Here is a 20,957-nt window from a genome sequence, read left to right on the forward strand (position 1 = left end):
ATTGAGAGATTCTATGATGCAGTCCAGGAAGAAAGGATCCCATGGAAAGCCAAGAAGATGAGGGAAGGTGTTCCTGAAGAGATGGGAGCAGAGTTGAGAGTAATGATGGCCCTTTGGCCACATATTGAGAAGGCAGGGATCCCTAGAGAGAGAAGCCAATGCTGCTGGGAGAGGGAGAGGGCAGAAGGAAGAGAGGAAGACCAAAGACCAGGCCGAGAGACTCAGGGACTGCGGCCATAGGAGGAGAGGGGCGCTTGGAGAGGCCATGAGTCAGAAGTGGCTCAAGGGCAGCTAACAACAAAAACAACCAAGTGATAAATTAAGCATTCCTTTCCAATTTTGTGAAAGTACTGATTTTGCTGCAAAACACACAATTTATAGGAGTTTGTCATAAGACAAATCTTTGTTGTCTGCAGTACATGACAACCATAAAGCCAGAGACACAAAGCGTCAACCCCCCCCCCCCAGGCGACAAAGAGCAGAAGGCTCCCTGCGCTGAAGAGAGCGCGCCCTTCTCTTCCTGCCATCGTTCACTGAGCCCAAGAGAGCGGGAGAGGCCCCATAGAGTCCCCTCACAAGAAGGGAGCCCTTCCCTTTAGCTCCGCCCACCGGAAGACCCGGATTCTGCGCCCACGGAACTCGCTCTCTGCGCCTGCGCACCAACGCCTCTCGCTCTCTCTCTCTCTCTCCCTCCCCAGGGAACGGGGCGGCGCTTGCCTGCCTGCCTGCCTGCCTGCTCTTGCCGCAGCCGCAGGGTCCCGCTCGGCCTCCTGCCCGTCTTAGCGTTATACTTGGCGCCATGCAGGGAGAGGACGCCCGCTATCTGAAGAGGTAAGAAGGCCTTCCCTGGGCAGAGGGCGCGGCGCACGGGCTCCAGGGGCCGCGGGGGAACCGGCAGCGCTTACTGCGCTGGGGTGAATATTTATCCTGGAAGAGGCCAGGAGCCTCTGGAAAGAGACCCCTGGGCGCAGTGAGCACGCCTTCCTTTCCCCGGGACGGAGCCAGGAGCCAGGAGCCAGGGGCGCCCAAAGCTTGCAGCTTGTATTGTCTGCGTTTTGTTTGGCCAAATGGAGGCATCGCTGGTGGATTCCGGAGGCTATTGCACTTTGCCATAAGGCTAAGATGGCTACCCTGGGTATAATAACCAGGATGAGGAGGATGCACGTGTTAATTGCCCTGGTTCCCTGGCTTGATCTGTGGGCCATGGCAGAGAACAACAATTCACAAGCACTTCAGCCAAAGCACACATCAGCTTAAAATGACAAATAGGGTGTATATATATTAAAACAATTCACATTTAAAATGCATCATTCAAAACACACACTTTAAAAACCATCTGGGCAAACCTGCCAGAAGAGAGTAGTCTCTGATGCTGCTTTGAACCCAGACAGTGTCTTCATCTTTCTGCAGCTCATTCCTCAGTCGAGGATGGTAGGCTGAAGAAAAAGTCTGACTAAGAGCGGCCAGCCTCTTCCTGGCTGAGTGGAGCCAGTGTCCGGCAGGCGAAGGGAGGCCTGGGAGACCCAACAGAGGGACCCTGAAGGACCAGCAGCAGACTGGGGCTTTGTAGCTGAGGCTTCGCTCTCCAAGAAAGACAAAGCGTCCCTTTAAACCCTCAAAGCTTTCCCACAGAGGCCCCAGGAAGGCTGCAGGTCCCCCTGAAGAGCCCTCCAGGCCAGGGCTGGGGCTTGTCTTACCTGACCCTGGGCTTCGTAACCAGGCCTGGAGGAGGCAGCCCCAGTGGCAGCCCAGCCTTGGCTTCCCATTAACGGCCTTATCATCAGAGGGAAGCCTTCAGAATGGAAGCAGGACATGGCTCCTAGTCTGTGGGGCACAGTTTATGGACGGTTCCCTGCCCTCAGGCCCACAATCTAGAAAGACAGGACCCAAAAGGAGAAGGGGAGGCGGAGGGGAAGGGGATGAGGGCCACCTCCCAGGCCTGGATCAGGGGAGATGGACTGGAGGGAGGGCTTGACTTCTTAATGGATGATCATTCAGAGTCTGCATTAAAACATGCTTAAAATGACATTGACACCAGTGGCATTAAACCATGAAGAATCAGGGAATAACCAGGCAAGAAACATCATAAAGTTATTCATGGGGAAATTCCCCAAATGAGTTACTGTTGTTTCTTGCTTGGCTGTTCATGAGGGGATGGCACTTTAATCACATTTTGTCTCAATGACGTGCGAAAACCATTTGCGCAATTGCAGGTTAATCATATGTTATTCATGGGATATGGCAGGGGGTTGGACTAGATGGCCCCTGAGGTCTCTTCCAAACTCTATGAATCTATGTGTGGATAAACAACAAGATTCAAAGTATATCTCCCATTTAAATTCTGAGAAAGTAATAAATGTTGCTGTTCATCTGAAAAAAGTATGGATAGAATTATGTCTCTTATATGTGCCTATACTGTTTATCAGAAAGTGCTACTGAACATGATGTCATTGACACTGCAATTGCTTTTTGTAGAAGGATCAGTCATGATTTATCTTGGTGAGTCAGGCATGGTGGGTTTTTTAATGGGAAATTATGTTATTAAGACTTGTGTGTTTCACTTTCAAATAATAACAAAGAGCAAGACTATGTTATTACACATCAGCTGTGTAACAGTTGCTAATAAATTACAAAACACTGTATCTGACATTTCTCTTAAAATAAAATAAACTGTTAAGGCCATAAAGAATGGGTAAAAACTAAAAGGTGTTTATTCTCTCTGAGTCTCTAATGTGCTTAATACAGCAAAGAGACTTATTGTATCACCTGACACTTATTTTGTTTTCGTTTTTTACTTCACAGAAAGGTAAAAGGAGGAAATATTGATGTACATCCATCAGAAAAGGCACTCATTGTTCACTATGAAGTTGAAGCTACTATTCTTGGGGAGATGGGAGATCCTATGTTGGGAGAACGCAAAGAATGCCAAAAAATGTAAGCTTATGGCAGTCCAATAGTACCTTCAAAAATGTTTGGGTGACCAAATGGATCTGTGAAAGATTTTTTTTTGATAGCTTTATATTTTCAAACTTTATGGAGGAATGGGGTTGGGAATAACAAGAAATTTTGGATGCCTTAAATCAATTAGGATATGATTTAGCAATATTTAATGTGTTATTACACAAAGTTAAATAAATACATTGCATATCACTAAGTCCTGTACAAATATCTGAAAATGTTTTTTTTCACTGAGTGAAAAAAAATCTTAATTAGCCTACTCTTTAACTTTAGTACTCCTTGAAACCCTCAGTCTCCTTTCCAGGATTCCAGGGCCAGATGCACTACAGCCAAGGGTATTAAAACAACTGGCAGAAGTAATCTCAGAACCACTGTCAATAATATTTGAAAAGTCCTGTAGAACAGCAGAAGTCTCAGCAGACTGAAGAAGGGCAAATGTTGTCCCCATTTTTCAAAAAGGGGGGGGGGGGGAGAGGACCTAGATAATTACTGCACAGTTAGCTTGATATCGTACCAGGAAAGATTCTAGAGCAGATCATTAAATAGATCGTCAGTAAGCACTGAGAAAGAAATGCCATAATCATAAAATGCAAATAAATTATTTACATTTTTCTGCAGGATTTGTCTCTTGGGCTGTTGTAGCAACTGGCCTTTTGGGGTTAGCATGTGGGGTCAGCCAGAAGGTCTTTCTTTTCTCCTGTCTATCTTGAGTGAATGGGAGGGGCATAACTGAAACTACAGGATGTTGGTACCTTATCTATTGGAAATGGACATATCACAGGTAAAAAGGTAAAGGCAGACCTTTGACATGAATGTCTAGTCATAACCAACTGCAGGAGACGGTGCTCATCTGTGTTACTAAGCTGAACAGCCAGCATTGCCTAAGGACTACTCTGGTAGTCATGTGGCTAGCATGACTGTACCGAACACTGTTAAAACTTGTGAAAAAAATGTTAGTTTTTCTAGTGAATCATCTCTTCTCTTATGGCCAATGTACGACAGCCTCAGTTTAGACTTCAGTGCTGGCACAGGAATCCAGATTTTAAAAAGTATGTTCTGATTTGTCCACAGCAAAAATGACTGTGAAGATTAATGAAGATAATAGGCTAATAGTTAAAGCTGCGCAACAACTAGAGCGCCCCTGGTGGAAACATCAACGCTTATCTGACAAGATGCTCCATAAGAATATGTTAAATTCTTATGGAGCGGCAATTGATGCAGCAAAGAACTCATTCTGTGCTGCACGGATTGCATCGGCAGAGTCACGTCCAGCAGAGTTATTCAGGATGGTTAAAAAGCTAACTCAACTGTCTCCAACCCTGAACCCTTTAGTAGAACCAACTATAGCCTGTTGTGACACTTTTAATGACTTCTTTGCTGATAAAATCTCAGATAAGGGCTGATCTTGACACCGGCATTATAACAGAATCTTTAAAAGAGATGTCCAGTGACTCCGCAAATCGAATTAAACTGGATCAGTTTGAGTTTGTAAATACCAGTGATGTGGACAAATTCCTTGGATCTGTAAGGAAGGTAATGTGCCCTCTCGATCCTTGCCCATCCTGGCTGACCGCCCAGGGAGCTGATGCAATAAAAACATAGCTTCATTTGATAATAAATGCATCCTTCTGCGAGGGTACATTTCCATCTTCACTAAAACTAGCTATAATGAAACCTTTTTTAAAGAAACCCTCCCTGGATCCCCTTTTGAGGAACAACTACAGGCTGGTCTCTTTATTATCATTCTTGGGCAAAGTGATCGAGAGGGCAGTCGCTTTGCAGCTCCAAGCTGTCTTGGATGAAGCCGATTATCTAGACCCATTTCAAACTGCCTTTAGAGTGGGATACGGAGTTGAGACAGCCACAGTCGCCTTAGTCGATGATCTCCGTCTGATTATCGACGGGGTAAGTGTGACCCTGTTGGTACTTTTGGACATCTCAGCGGCCTTCGATACCATTCACATGGTATCCTTCTGGAGCACCTGAGAGAGTCAGGTATCGGAGGCACTGCGCTCCAGTAGTTCCGTTCCTACCACTCGGGTAGACTCCAGATGGTCAGGTTGGGGGACAGTTACTCTCACAAAAGAGAGCTGATATCTAGCATTCCTCAGGGCTCTATTCTGTCCCCCATGCTATTTAACATTTACATGAAGCCACTGGGAGAGATCATCCAAAGACATGGAGCACAGTGTTATCAATATGCTGATGACACTCAGATCTACCTCTACATTTCTCCGACTGGTACAGTGACTGAGGACAGCACCTCTCTTTTGGATGCTTGCCTAGGGTCAGTAATGAGCTGGATGAGGGAAAATAAACTCAAGCTGAATCTAGAAGAAACAGAGGTACTCGTGATAGGTACTCCTAGTCCAGGGATGGAGATTTGCCATCCTGTCCTGGACGGGGTCACACTTCCCCTAAAGGACAAAGTCTGCAGTTAGGGAGTACTCCTGGACTCATCCTTACATTTATCATCTCAAGTTGATGTGATGGCCAGGAGTGCTTGGTACCAGCTTTGGCTGATATGCCAACTGCCTGGACAAAAAGGACCTTGAAACAGTGGTTCATGCACTGGTAATCTCCCACTTAGATTTCTGTAATGCGTTCTACATAGGGCTACCTTTGTACCAAGTTCAGAAGCTTCAACTAATCCAAAATTCAGCAGCCAGATTGGTCACTGGAACTTCCAGATCAGACCATATAACACCGGTCTTAAAATCTTTACACTGGCTGCTAATTAGCTTCCGGGGGCAATACAAGTTTTGGTTATTACCTTTAAAGCCCTACATGGCTTGGGCCTGAGTTACTTGAGGGGACGCCTCTCCCTACGCAATCCCCCTTGCACTCTCAGAACAACTGGGAAGAACCTGCTTGACTATCCTAAAGTGAGATTAACAGCTACTTCCCAAAGAGCATATACTGCTGCTGCCCTCAAGCTATGGAACAACCTTCCGGAAGAGATCCACCTCATATTTACCTTAGATGCCTTTAAGAAGGCATTAAAGACCGATCTCTTCCGGTGAGCCTACCCCCCCAAATCTTCTATAAAGAATGGTTCACCTTCAGGTCAGAATTGCCATTTATTGATTTTACTGTTGCAGTTTTAGATATTGTACTTTAGAGATGTATTTTAAATATTGTATCATTGTATTCTTGTAATCCCGCTTCGATCCATTGGGAGAGGCAGGAAATATAAATAAAATTTTATTATTTATTTATTTATGTATTTATTTTCATTTTTTATGTAATTCTTCAATGCTTTCTTGTATTCTCAGTTATAATGCATGTTGTATAAATAGTGCAACTGATGATAAATACTAATACTAGGATTTAATTGTTAGATTTGGATGAATTCTGTAGTTTATAGCTGACTCTGAACTGTGAATCCCCAGAGTATCACAGCTTGGTACCCAAAGAAAAAAGGATTGAAAACAATTCCAAATAATTTCTTCTTTAGCCAGTCCCTGAATGTAAATAAATTCCAGATCCACAATGTGGCTATACTTTTATTATGTCACACACACACACACACACACACCAGGACAAAAATCTGTGGAAGCTTTCATGATTTCCCCCCCCCCCTTTGGGGGGGGCAAGTCATTACAAATATCAGCAGGGCAAGAAGGAAATTACTTTATCTTAAGCTCATGTTGTCTGCATGTTGTATTAGGATGTAACAGCAAAAAAAGATACAATAGACTCTTAGACTGGGATCATCAGGTTTTAGGTTTCAGCCTGAATGATCAGTTAGTCATAAAAGGTGATTAACTGATTTTCCATTTTAAAAATACAGACATCTCCCCTCCCCTGAAAATGTAAAGCTGTCTTAAGCTCAGGCTCCTTTGTAGATAGGGAGCAGGCTAGGTCTATGTAGTGTGGATATTTTCAAGGCTGGTGATGATTTAAAACACTGAATAAGAGAAGGCCAGTCAGTAGAAGCCAAACTGGTTAAACTTATGTATTTGGTTGGTGACCATCAGAAACGATTATGCTTACATCTTAACACTGTGTCCTTTGGGCTTATTTAATACTTTTCTTTTGGCTGGTTTAATGCTCTACAACTAATTATCACGACTTTAGTTTTTTGGCCAACATGTAGCCCTGTGTCTTACTAAATATGTAGCTTCTATATAATGTAAAAGTGAAAACTTTTGGATTATATTTTATAGCATTCGGTTGAAGAGTCTCAATGCAAACACAGATATTTCTTCCCTGGCTCAGAAGGTGGTGGAGGAATGCAAGCTTATTCACCCCTCCAAACTTGCAGAAGTGGAACAATTGCTCTATTACCTGCAGAACCGTAGAGACACTTCATCTGCAAAAGGTGGGCAAGTGATCCATTGTTTGGGCCCTTCTTATTTTCACAGAGTACTCAAAAGATGAAAACAGTTTGAAAGGCTGCCTCTGCTTTATTCAGAAAAACTATTGCAACTTCATGGGAAGATTGTGATTGGTCAAACATACTGACATTGAAATACCAACATATTCTTTGTTTGATCAAACAACATAGATGATGTCTTGTTACGGAAGATTCATATCCAGATTTAGTATGTTTAGTGAACTAGAAGTGAAAGTTACTGAAGAATGTAAAAAAGGAAGATGTTACATTTGATCTACTTTACAGAGCCTATTAAACCTTATCTGTCCAGTGGTTCCTTTTTTGGCTAGAATGAAGTTCTGTGGGTTTCAAGGAGTGACTACTAGATGAGAATAGCTCATGCATGAATGGAAGTGCCTTGTGGCAGCATTTCTGTCTGTATCTTAGCCTAAGTATTCATCACAGAATCACAGAGCCGAAAGGGCCATCAAGGCCAACCCTTGCTCAGTGAAGGAACTCCGATTAGAGCATACCCAGTAGTGTCCAGGAAATTAGTTGTAGGAATGGCCTCTGCCTGTTTGCGTGGTTTGCGCAGTCAGCGTCTGGCACCAGTCTCCACCTTCTGTGATGCAGGCAGCTGGTTGCAAGCTGGAGAAACACCTGTCCCCTTCAGTTTCAGGGAAGAGATACTGCAGACAGACGTCTCACTAAGTGGCTTTTATTCTTCAGAAGTTCCACTATATACAATGCTGTCATACAACTCCCAACACCATCCACCATTACAACAACCCACTGTGACCCACACCGTGACTTGAAACACACCCCTTCTTTGTCCAGGGCTCCATGTGGCCTTTTGGTCCTGCCTTTTCCTCCTATGTCACAATGATCTCTGTCCAGGGTGACTTTGCACTTTTGCAGCACTTTATTGCACTTGGTGACCATCATCTCTGATGTCACTTCCCATGACTCAGCACTGGTGGAAACATGCCTTGTCATCATGCCTGACAGTGACCCTTTGTTGTCCAGTCACTATTTAATACCACATTGTGCATTTTCTCAGGGCTCTATATCCCAACACTGCCTATATGGATATTCCTCCATACTATCTTAACTGAGAACAGCTATAACAACAGCTTGACAAAATGTAGACCTACAACTCCAACATTATCATGTTTTTTTACTTTTACTTTTTTCCTCCTGTTTATTTTTTTTCTCCTGTTCGGCCCTATAAAGGTATCACTGTTTTTGGATTTTGGATGTTAGTTACAGTTGGCCCTCGGTATCCACGGGGGATCTGTTCTGTACCCCCCCATGGATACCAAGGATGCTCATACCATGGATGTTCAAGTCCCATTGTTTCCAATGGTGGCATGGCCCTGCAGCCACACTACCATTAGTGTGCCTGCATCACAGAAGGTGGAGACTCTGGTGCCAGGGCTTTTTACCTGCCTCCCAGCTGAGGGCTCGGAAGGCCAGAGAAGCCTCTCCTGGCAGGAATACAAAAAGTTAATTCAGGGCCTGCCAAGCTGCCTCTGCACTACCTCTTCCACATTCTTGTCAGCCATTGGTCAGAGGGAGCTGTTAATCACTTGGCCCTACTCCCTGGGTGATTGACGGCTCCCTCCAACCAGTAGCTGTGCCTGTCTCTTTCACTTTATCGTCAGCCATTTGTTGGATGGAGCAGTCAGTCACTTGGCCCTCCTCCTCAGGTGATTGACAGCTCTCTCTGACCACTGGTTGCCTCCGTGGCCGCCTCTTTCATATTCTTATCAGCCCTTGGATGGAGGGAGTGATCAATCACCTGGGGAGGAGGGCCGGGTGAGTGACCACTCCCTCCAACTACTGGTTGATGAGAATGTGGAAGAGGCGGGGTGGAGGCAGCCTAGCAGGCCCTGTTAACATTTTGTATTCCAGCCAGGAGAAGCTTCTCTGGCCTTCTCAGCACTTTGCCAGGTGGCAGGTAAGAACCCATGTTGTTAATGGTGGTGCAACAGTTGACTGTGCCATTGTATTTAATGGGGCTTGAGTATCCACGGATTTTACTATCCACGGGGGGTCCTGGAACCAAACCCCAGCGGATACCAAGGGTCCACTGTAAATCCACAGCATTCCCCTCTTCTACTAAACTAGTGACCTAATCAAACATGATAGAAATTTAGTTTGGCAGGACTTGTTCTTGACAACCCCATGCTGGCTTCTAGTGATCATTTCGTTGTCCTCAAGATATTTGTAAACAGATTCCTGTATAATCCATTCTAATATTTCTCCTGGTATCAAAGGACAGGCTGACTGGTCTGACTTTCCAGGATCATAGAATCATAGAGTTGGAAGAGACCACAAGGGCCATCCAGTCCAACCCCCTGCCATGCAGGAAATCCAAATCAAAGCATCCCCGACAGATGGCCATCCAGCCTCCGTTTGAAGACCTCCAAGGAGGGAGACTCCACGACACTCCAAGGAAGTGTGTTCCACTGTCAAACAGCCCTTACTGTCAGGAAGTTCCTCCTAATGTTGAGGTGGAATCTCTTTTCCTGCAGCTTGCATCCATTGCTCCGGGTCCTAGTCCCTGGAGCAGCAGAAAACAAGCTTGCTCCCTCCTCAATATGACATCCCCTCAAATATTTAAACAGGGCTATCATATCACCTCTTAACCTTCTTTTCTCCAGGCTAAACATACCCAGCTCCCTAAGGCGTTCCTCATAGGGCATGGTTTCCAGACCCTTCACCATTTTAGTCGCCCTCCTTTGGACACGCTCCAGTTTCTCAATGTCCTTTTTGAATTGTGGCACCCAGAACTGGACACAGTACTCCAGGTGGGGCTTGACCAGAGCAGAATATAGTGGCACTATTACTTCCCTTGATCTAGACACTATACTTCTATTGATGCAGCCTAAAATCGCATTGGCCTTGTTAGCTGCCGCATTGCACTGTTGACTCATGTTCAACTTGTGGTCTACTTGGACTCCTAGATCCCTTTCACATGTTGTCTCCTTAAGCCAGGTGTCCCCGATCCTATATCTGTGCATTTCATTTTTCCGCCCTAAGTGCAGTACCTTACATTTCTCTGTGTTGAAGTTCATTTTGTTAGCTGTGGCCCAGCTTTCTAGTCTATTCAGGTCATTTTGAATTTTGATCCTGTCCTCTGGAGTATTAGCTGTTCCTCATAATTTGGTGTCATCTGCAAATTTGATAAGTATTCCCCCAATTTTTTCCTCCAAGTCATTGATAAAGATGTTGAACAGTACTGGGCCCAGGACAGAGCCCTGTGGGACCCCACTGGTCACTTGTCTCCAGGATGAAAAGGTGCCATTGTTGAGCACCCTTTGGGTTCATCCTGTCAACCAATTACAAATCCACGTAACAGTTGCCTTGTCTAGCCCACATTTTACAAGCTTGTTTGCAAGAATGTCATGGGGAACTTTGTCAAAGGCCTTACTGAAATCAAGATATATTATATCCATAGCATTCCCTTCATCTACCAAGCTGGTAACTTTATCAAAGAATGAGATAAGATTTGTCTGGCATGACTTCTTTCTCTGAAACTCGTGTTGATTTTTTGTGATTATGGCATTGCTTTCTAGATGTTCACAGACTCTCTTTTTAATGATCTGCTCCAGAATCTTTCCTGGTATTGATGTCAGACTAACTGGACGATAATTGTTTGGATCCTCTTTCTTTCCCTTTTTGAAGATGGGGACAACGTTTGCCCTCCTCCAGTCTGCTGGCACTTCTGTTCTCCAGGAGTTTTCAAAGATTATTGCCAATGGCTCCGATATTACATTTGCCAGTTCTTTTAATACCCTTGGATGTAGTTTGTCTGGTCCTGGAGACTTAAATTCATTTAGGTTAAACAGGTATTCCTGTACTATATCTTTACTTATTTTGTGCTGAAATTCCCCTATTCTGTCCTCTGCTCCATTTTCCTCAGGTTGAGCACCCTTTGCCTTTTCTGAGCAGACTGAGGCAAAGAAAGTGTTGAGTAATTCTGCCTTTTCTCTGTCTTCTGTTAGCATTTTGCCATCTTCTCCACACAGTGGCCCTGCCGTTTCCTTCTTCTTCCTTTTGCTGTGGACATATCCAAAAAAGCCCTTTTTGTTGTTCTTAACCTCTTTAGCAAGCCTGAGTTCATTCTGTGCTTTAGCTTTTCTGACCTTATCTCTACACATGCTAGCTATTTGTTTGAATTCCTCTTTGGTGATTTACCCATTTTTCCATTTCTTACACATGTTCCATTTAAAATTTAGCTGAGTTGAAAGTTCCTTGGTCATCCATCCTGGGTTCTTGAGACACCTCCCGTTTTTCTTTCTCACTGGAACTATTTTAATCTGTGCCTTCAGTATCTCCCTTTTGACGAACTCCCATCCAGCCTGAATTCCCTTCTCTTTTAGTATTCCTGACCATGGGATCACCCCCAGTATTTCTCTAAGTTTACTGAAATCAGCTTTCCTAAAGTCTAGAATGCGTGTCTGACTATGCCTGGCTGCTCCTTTCCACTGTATAACAAACTCCAGGAGAACATGGTCACTTCCACCTAAGGATCCCACCACTTGCACTTCATTGACCAAGTCATCCTTGTTGGTTAGGATCAGATCTAAAATAGCTGACCCCCTTGTTGCCTCTTCCACCTTTTGGACAATGAAATTGTCTTTGAGGCAAGTGAGGAATTTACTAGACCTTGAGGATTTGGCTGAGTTTGACATCCAGCAAATATCAGGGTAGTTGAAGTCACCCATCACTACTACATCTCTCCTTTCTGAGTGTGTGGTCATTATTTTTATTTTATTTTTTTGTTGTTGCTTTTTTTGAGAAAAGGGACAATGTTTGCTCACCTCCAGCCTTCTGGCAGCTCACCAGAAAATTCTTCAAGATTTAAAAAAAAATGATGGCAAGTGATTCTGCAAGTACATCAGCAGGTCCTTCAATACAATGGGATGTAGTTCATCTGGCCTTTAGATTTAAACTCATTTAGGTTAACTAAGTGACACCAGCTTCCTTGTCAATGTTTCTGCTGATGCATGGAAGCACATAGTCCTGTTTTTTGGAGAAAACGGAAGCAGAATAGGAATTGAGCAGTTCTGCCTTTTCATTGTAATGGGGTAGCATTTTACCATTTTGCTGAGCAGTGGTTCCACAATTTCCTTCATCATTCTCTTGCTTTGAAACCCCCATTTTGCTGCCCCTTGCTTCCGTAGCCAATCTCAGCTCATTTTGAGCTTTAGCTTCCCTTACACTATTCCTACAAGCTTGGGCTAAACATATGTATTTTCCTTTGTGATTCATTCTTTTTTTCATTCTTTAAACATGCTCTTTTTTCTCTTTCTTCTTCCTCAAGTTTATTGTGCAGCCATATTGGCCTCTTCAATATGGGTCTATTTTTTCCTTTAGCATTTTTAACCATGATATTTTCTCCTGTATTTCCCTGAGCTTGACAAAATCAGCTTTCCTAAAATCCAAGGTTTGAGTTTGACTGTACTCTTTTTCGACCTGTCCCGGAATCATGCATTCTAGCATTACATGGTTATTCCCTGCTAAAGTACCAACTGCTTTGATTCCAGTGACCAACTCCTCCATATTGGTTAGGATCCTGGATTGCTGATCCCCTTGTATTTGCAAGTCTCAAAAGGAATTTGTTGGAGAACAGATGATTGGCATCTGGTTACATAAGCGCAGCGTGGCAATGTGCGGATGCCGCACGGTGCTTACATAACAATGGCAGTGCCTATGTATACAGGATGCCACCATTGTTATGGCACTGCGCCGTACTAGGGTTAGGGACCGTGTGGTTGTTGCGTGGTTCCTTAATCCTAGTATGGGTACACATCTGATAGTCCTAATGAGGTGTCTGTACTCAAAACAAGAAGCTACTGTCAGAACAGAACACAGAAAAACAGAATAGTTCCCAATTGGCAAACAAATCAGACAAGGCTGCATCCTATCACCCTACCTATTCAACTTATATGCAAACCAAGCCTGGACATGGAAGAAGCAGGACTGAAAATAGGAGAAAAAAATATCAACAATCTGAAATATGATGTTGACACCATAATACTAGCAGAGAACCTCACAGGCCTGGAACAACTACTAAGGAAGATCAAAGATGAAAGTGCAAAGGTAGGCTTACTGTTGAACATAAAGAAAAAAAATAATGACCACAGTGAACTTACATTCAAACTAGATAATAATAATAGTAAAAGGGTTCTTATATCTGGGATCAAACATTGATCGGAATGGGGACTGCAGCCAGGAAAACAGAAGGACAGTAAGTATGGGGAGGGCCGCTATGAAAGAACTAAAAAAGATCCTAAAATTCAAAGACATACAACTCAGCAGAAAAGTCAGAATCATACAAACCATTGTATTCTCTATTACCATGTATGAATGTGAGAGCTGGACAGCCAAGAAAGAAGATAGGAGGAAAATCAACTCATTTGAGATGTGGTGCTGGAGAGGAGTGCTGAGGACAGACAAAATTACAAACGAATCAGTCCTAGAGCAGATCAAGCCAGAAATATCCCTAGAAGCCAAGATGACAAGACTTGGACTGTCATACTTTAGACACATCACGAGAAAGCATGAATTGTTGGAAAAGACAATAATGTTAGGAAAGGTGGAGGGAAGTAGAAAGAGGAAAGCGACAAGCTAGATGGATGGACTTTATTAAAGAGACCACAAATATGAGTTTGCAGGAGCTGGGCAGAGCAGTAGAGGGGGGAGGGGGGGCTGGAGATGTCTCCTCCATAGATTCACCATGGGTCCAGATCAACACAAAGGCAGTTAACAACAACAAACAACACTAAAAGTCTACTAAAATATTGATTAGATTCCCCTCTACATTTATTTTTACCCAAATTCTTTCTTGGGCCATTTCAGCCACAGTTGCTTTCCGTTCACAGTGACCAGACACTGCAGTCCTGACACTGACTGCTGCCACAGTCCAAATGGGCCGTTGGAAAGGAGCACTTTTTTTTTTTGCACTCCAGTTGCCAGTGGCCCCGGGGCTGCCTTATGTGGCTATGGTGCAGCTTCATCTCTATCTGGGGACTTGCATCATCTGTACGCCATGCCCCCAGATCAGCCCAAAGCCAATGCGGTTTTGTGGCAAAAAATTGCCTGAAAAACATGCTGATTTTTTAAAAAGGGCTGTTGGTGGACTTTAGCAGAGTGCTTGATTGTTTTAGGGGCCACAAATGTTCAGTTCAAAGATTGCATGCTGGCCATAGGATATATTCTCCCCAACCCTGGCATACTTTTATAGAACCTCCTATTGTGGTAATATTTTTCTTTGGTCAACCAAAAAGGTATAATATTCCTTTGAGTATGGCAATATCATCCACAATATGGAGTTTGTCTTATGTTCACCATGGCTACCTGTTATTTTGCAGGTATAGGACTGCTGACTCGAAGCATATTCTTTTGAAGTAACCATAGGGTAGCATTAAAATAAGCTTGAGTTTTAAGAGTGCTAATTCTTATTTTTTTCCCCAGAAAAAAAAGAAAAATCCAGTAATCCAAAAGATCCACCACCTTTTGAAGGGATGGAGGTAGGCATTGTCAAGTTTTAGAGAATTTTTAACACAGTTAAATTTAATTGTCTTTTCTCTGTATTAACCTGTATGTTAAAAGTTAGGGGTTCAGTTTGGTAATCCGTCAGTAGAACTTTATAATATTTTATTAGCGTATTTGACAATGTCCTCTTAGATACTGTAGAAATTAGTGATGCCTTTCAGTTTTCTGGCCTGTGATCTGGATGGAATACGTGGCATTGTAATATTTTCCAGTAACCTTAGTCTTTTTTTTTAATTAAAATTTATTAATACATTCTAAAACAAAACATAACAACAAACAGTACACCAAAACAACAATAAATACAGGCAATAACCCAGATAAGGCCCTGAAAATTATAGATAAAAGGTGTATTCAGGGATCCTGAAAGACATCTTTCCATAAAAATTTAGCTAAAATTGGAGGATGTTTAGAGACTAAATCTTGCTGGATGTATTCAATAAACCCATTTTTGAAAGGTCAATCCAGAGTGTAAGCTTCTCGCCCTGTTGTTATTATCTGCCATTTTCTCCATTAACCACAAGTCTCAGAGTCTAGTCCACCATTCTGCAATATTCAACTTTCCAGTTTTCCAGTTCTTGGCTATCTCAAGCCTGGCAACAGCCAGAAGCAAACTAATAAGTTCTTTATGCTACAGGGCTTTATTTTCATTCATAAAAATGGAGAACAGGAGCAGGAGTGGTGATAATTGTATACTTTGTTTAGTGATCTTGGAGATCAGTTGTAAAATTTCTGTCCAGTACTCTTACACTAAGGGACAATACAGCCACATATGTACAAAGGTTCCCCTATCTTCACAACCCCTCCAGCATTTCGGATTAGCATTGATAGACATACGAGCCAATTTGACTGGGGTGAGGTACCATTGATGGACCAACTTGATAGTATTCTCTTTAATGGCAAAGGACCTAATTTTAAATGGTAAATGAGTCCATATATTTTCCCAGGTCTTACTATCAATTGAAAGGTAAAGTTCTGCTTCCCATGAAACATTGAGTTCCCAAATGTTTCTTCTAGCAGACAATTATATACGCATGCTATTTGGCCTTTAGAATATATAGCCTGAGAGACTCACATGTTTTCAAAAAAAGTACGGTAAGTGGGTGAGGATATTCCTGTATCTGAAGCAATTTCTTTAAGAATAAATGTATCTGTATTATTTGATACCAGTTCCGATGACCAGAGCACAGATTAGTTGCTCCATTCTGATAGTTGTCCCATTGTGGTACAGGTCCCTAACTGTATAAAGGCCATAAACATCCCAACTTCGAAACTGTGTGTATTTTTCTGGGCTCTGAAAAAGAGGGTGAGTAAGAAAAGGCCGTAAAGGGGAAGGGTAGGCAGCCAAGAGATGCCTCCATTTCTTCCACAAAACCAAGGCAGTGAGCAAAAAAAGGGTTCTTACAAATTTTAGTGAATTTATATATAGATTCAGAAAAAAACTGATCAAAAGTAGCAGGAGATGCAGTGTTAACTTCAATGTCTACCCAATTGGTCCGACTATTTCTGCTAATCTACTGGGTGATCTGACTTAAATGAGAAGCTTCAAAGTAAAGATCAAGTTTCGGAAGTGACCACCCTCCATATCCAGTTTTAGAATGCTTGACCTCTTTTCAAAAGCGTGGGCATTTCGCATTAAAAACTAGGTAGTCCACTAACTTGTTCCAGCATTTAAAGTATGTGTTTGGTGGTCTCAAGGGAATCATTTGAAAAAGAAACAATGGCGGGTTATAGACCGCCAATTTGGGGCGGTCTGCACCTGCCCATTTCCCCGGTGTATCGGGGCCTCAGCGGCTAGAACAGCAGCCGCTGAGGCCCCGATCCGCCACTTTTCAGGCTGCGGGGAAGCAGCAAAACGCCGCTTCCCCGCAGCCTGAAAAGGGGTGTCCTTGGGGCTGGGGGAGAAAGGGGCCGCTTAGCCCCTTTCTCCATTGCTTCGCTGGGCGCAGCCATATGAAGGCTGTGCCCAGCGAAGCAAAGTGCCGCCACAAACCAGGAAGGAGCTCCGAAACTGGTCCGTGGAAAGGGCGCCCTAGGCGCCCTGGCGCGGAGGGAGGACGTCACGTCCGCGCCTCCCTGTGTAGAGGCGGCGCGGCCGTGACGTCCTCATGACGGCGGCTGTCTGGAATGGCCGCCGTCATTTTTTACACGCGGAGCACGTATTAGGGTTAGGGAGGTGAGGAAGCACCGCACCTCCCTAACCCTAGTACGCGCTCCGCGCGTACTTTAATGGCGGTTTGTAACCCGCCAATATTTTTGGCAGAATGAAAGATTTAACTAAAACAACATTGTCCAAAACGAAGATCTGGGTGGAATACTTGGCACTGTAATATCTTCCAGCAACCTTAGTCATTATGGCTGATTAAGTCATAATTAAGCTGAAAGCTGGTCAAAAGAGTCAAAGGACCTTGTTACATAATGGTTTTTCTGCACATCAGAGTAGACAGTAAGAGAAAATAGAGAACTAATTGTGTGCAAAGGGGGCTTGTAACACCATTGAGACTAGTAGAGAAAGAGGTTGGCTCTTAACTGCCTTCGAATTGGCCCCAACTCATGGAGACCCTCATGGTGATCCTGTGGATGAGACATCTGCAAGATCCCTATCCTTCATTGTTCAGCTTCTGGCGTAAATTCATACCCATGATGTTCCTGAGTCTAGTCATATGGCTTGCAGGATTTCCCTTTTTCTGCTGCCTAGAATCATAGAATCATAGAGTTGGAAGAGACCACAAGGGCCATCCAGTCCAACCCCCTGCCACGCACGAACTCTCAGTCAAAGCGTCCCCAACAGATAGCCATCCAGCCTCTCTTTAAAGACCTCCAAAGAAAAAGACTCCACTACACTCCGAGGGAGTTTGGTCCATTGTCGAACAGCCCTTACTGTCAGGAAGTTCCTCCTAATGCTGAGGTGGAATCCCTTTCCCTGTAGCTTGCATCCATTCTTCTACATTCTAGTCTCTGGAGCAGCAGAAAACAAGCTTGCTCCCTCCTCAATATAACATCCCTTAAAGTATTTAAGCATGGCTATCATATCACTTCTTAATCTTCTCTTCTCCAGGCTAAACATCCCCACCTCCCTGAGTTTTTCCTCATAGGGCATGGTTTCCAGACCCTTCACCATTTTAGTTGCCCTCCTATAGTTTCTCAATGTCCTTTTTGAATGATGGTGCCCAGAACTGGACACAATATTCCAGGTGAGGCCTGACCAGAGCAGAGTAGCGTGGCACTATTACTTCCCTTGATATAGACACTATACTTCTATTGATACAGCCTAAAATCACATAGGCCGTGTTAGCTGCCGCATCGCACTGTTGACTCATGTTCCATTTGTGGTCTACTTGGACTCCCAGATTGCTTTCATACTTAGTCTCGTTCAGTCAGGTGTCACCCATCCAATATGTGTTCATTTCATTTTTCCGCCCTAAGTGTAGTACCTTGCATTTCTCCATGTTGAAATTCATTTTGTTAGCTTTGGCCCAGCTTTCTAGTCTGTTCAAGTCATTTTGAATTTTGACCCTGTCCTCTGGGGTATTAGCTACTCCTCCTAGTTTGGTGTCATCAGCAAATTTGATAAGTATGCCCCCTATTCTTTAATGCAAGTCATTGATAAAGATGTTGAATAGCACTAGGCCCAGGACAGACCCCTGTGGGACTCCACTAGTCACATCTCTCCAGGATGAAAAGGAGCCATTGTTGAGCACCCTTTGGGTTCAGTCAGTCAACCAATTACAAATCCATGTCTTTGTCTAGCCCACGTTTCACTAGCTTGTTTGCAAGAATGTCATGGGGAACCCTGTCAAAAGCCTTACTGAAATCAAGATATATTATATCCACAGCATTCCCTTCATCTTCCAAGCTGGTCATTTTATTAAAAAAAAAAAAAAAGAGGTAAGATTTGTCTGGCATGACTTGTTTCTCTGAAACCCATGTTGACTCTTTGTGATTATGACATTGCTTGCTAGACTCTCTGTTTAATGATCTGCTCTAAAATCTTTGCTGGTATAGATGTCAGACTAACTGGACAATAATTGTTGCGATCCTCTTTCCCCCCCTTTTTGAAGATGGGGACAAGGTTTGCCTTCCTCCAGTCTGCTGGGCGGTCTCATGTTCTCCAGGAGTTATCAAAGATTATTGCCAGTGGCTCAGATATTACATTTGCCAGTTCTTTTAATACCCTTGGATGTAGTTCATCTGGTCCTGGAGACTTATATTCATTTAGATTAACCAGATATTCCTGTACAGTGCGCCCTTGGTTTATGCAGAGGCTCCGTTCCAGACTGCCCCGTGTAAGCCAAACAGCACGTATGCTCGAGCCTCATTCACTTGAATGGGGCTTGTGCATGCGGCGGCGGCACGCCCATTCATTCCAATGGGACACACTGCCCCTTATGCCCCGTGCACTCCCATGTGGCTCTGTGTGTTTGAGTGTATGCTCAAACACGCCTATGACGCGAGCGCACTGTATTTTTGCCTTTTCTCTGTCCCCTGTTAGCATTTTGCCATCTTTTGCATGCAGTGGCCCTACCGTTTCCTTCTTCTTCCTTTTGCTGTGGACATACCCAAAAAAGCCCTTTTTGTTGTTCTTAACCTTTCTAGCAAACCTGAGTTCATTCTGTGCTTTAGCTTTTCTGACTTTACCTCTACACATGGTCGCTATTTGTTTGAATTCTCCTTTGGTGATTTTCCCATTTTTCCATTTCTTATACATGTTCCGTTTAAAACTTAGCTCAGTTGAAACTTCCTTAGTCATCCATCCTGGTTTCTTGAGACATCTCCCATTTTTCTTCCTCATTGGAACTGTTTGAAATTGTGCCTTCAGTATCTCCCTTTTGAGAAATTCCCATCTGTCTTGAACTCTCTTCTCTTTTAGTATTCCTGACCATGGAATCACCCCCAGTATTTTTCTAAGTTTACTAAAAGCAGCTTTCCTAAGTTGACTAAAAGCAGCGTGTCTGACTATGCCTGGCTTCTCCTTTCCTTTTTTTTTTTAAATTTTATTTTATTTATTTATTTTTATAATTTTATTGGTAGAATGAAATTAATAAATGTTATTATAATAAATTGATAAAACAAAATATTGATTAAATTCACCTTACAATAATATATAAAAAAACTTTTACATTATATTCCCCATACCTATAATGTATACCTTTATATTCCATTCTTTACTACTTTATCTAACTTTAATTCATATTTCTTTTCATCATATATTTTTCATAATTCCCCCCTTCCCCCAAGTGCTCCCCATCACCCGAGCCTATCTTCTTATTACTCTATCTCCAGAATTGTAACTCTTCCTCTGGTGGTAAAACACCTCCTTCTTTTCCTAAAACCTTTTGTACAAATGTTTTCCATATTGCTTCGAAATCATTTCTCTTGATTATTCCTCTTCTAAACTTAATTTCACTAGTTAACTTATCATTAATTGCTATTTGCCATATCTCTCTATACCAATCTTGTATTTGTAAATCTCCCTGGTCTTTCCACTTTTTTGCTATCATTAATCTCGCCGCTGTTAATAAATTTGTAATTAGATCCTTTATAACTTGGGTGCAGTTAGTTTTATCATATAAAGATAATAAAGCTATCTTTGGACAAAATTCTAAATCAATTTTTGTTATTTCTTTTATCTCTTCAAATACCATTTGCCAAAATTTCCTTACAGTTCTACAACCCCACCACATATGCATATAAGTGCCTATCTCTTGACACCCTCTCCAACATAACCTTGAATAATTCTTATTTATATGACTTAACCTTACAGGCGTTAAATACCATTTCCAAATTATTTTATAATAATTCTCCTTTATTCGTATAGAATAAAATTTTAAATGGCGTTGATTCCAAATTTTCCCCCATTCGTGGACGTTTATTTTTTGTGCTAAGTCCTCCTCCCATGTTGTCCTAAGATAATCTTCTTTCTCATTATATTTTAATAATAATTTATATATTTCACTTGTGACCCCTTTCAAAGTTTCATTTGCCTCTATACTTTCTCTCCACTCTCCTGAAATCTAGAAGGCGTGTCTGATTATGCCTGGCTTCTCCTTTCCATTGTATAACAAACTCCAGGAGAACATGGTCACTTCCACCTAAGGATCCCACCACTTCCACTCCA

General features: G+C 42.8%; 1 protein-coding gene across 5 annotated transcripts in view; it reads left to right on the forward strand.

Annotated features, from left to right (window-relative positions):
- The first annotated feature begins 675 nt into the window (after nucleotides 1-675).
- The window catches only part of LOC149316693 (kinesin-associated protein 3), a 135,186-nt gene continuing 114,904 nt past the window's right edge, over nucleotides 676-20,957 (forward strand). For 2 of the 5 annotated variants that reach the window (XM_089516048.1, XM_089516049.1), the window contains exons 1-4: nucleotides 676-831; nucleotides 2,803-2,934; nucleotides 7,128-7,282; nucleotides 14,762-14,817. In XM_089516048.1, coding sequence (XP_089372174.1) covers nucleotides 800-831; nucleotides 2,803-2,934; nucleotides 7,128-7,282; nucleotides 14,762-14,817 — 375 coding nt within the window. In that variant the 5' untranslated portion in view covers nucleotides 676-799. Of the gene's footprint in view, nucleotides 832-1,722; nucleotides 1,806-2,426; nucleotides 2,500-2,802; nucleotides 2,935-7,127; nucleotides 7,283-14,761; nucleotides 14,818-20,957 lie in introns of those variants that run through there. The other 3 variants (XM_089516050.1, XM_089516047.1, XM_089516051.1) reach the window with 3 other exon arrangements.

Source organism: Sceloporus occidentalis, unplaced genomic scaffold, assembly GCF_023333645.1.
Source record: "Sceloporus occidentalis isolate IW3139 unplaced genomic scaffold, rSceOcc1.0.p SCAF_3, whole genome shotgun sequence".
NCBI lineage: Eukaryota > Metazoa > Chordata > Lepidosauria > Squamata > Phrynosomatidae > Sceloporus > Sceloporus occidentalis.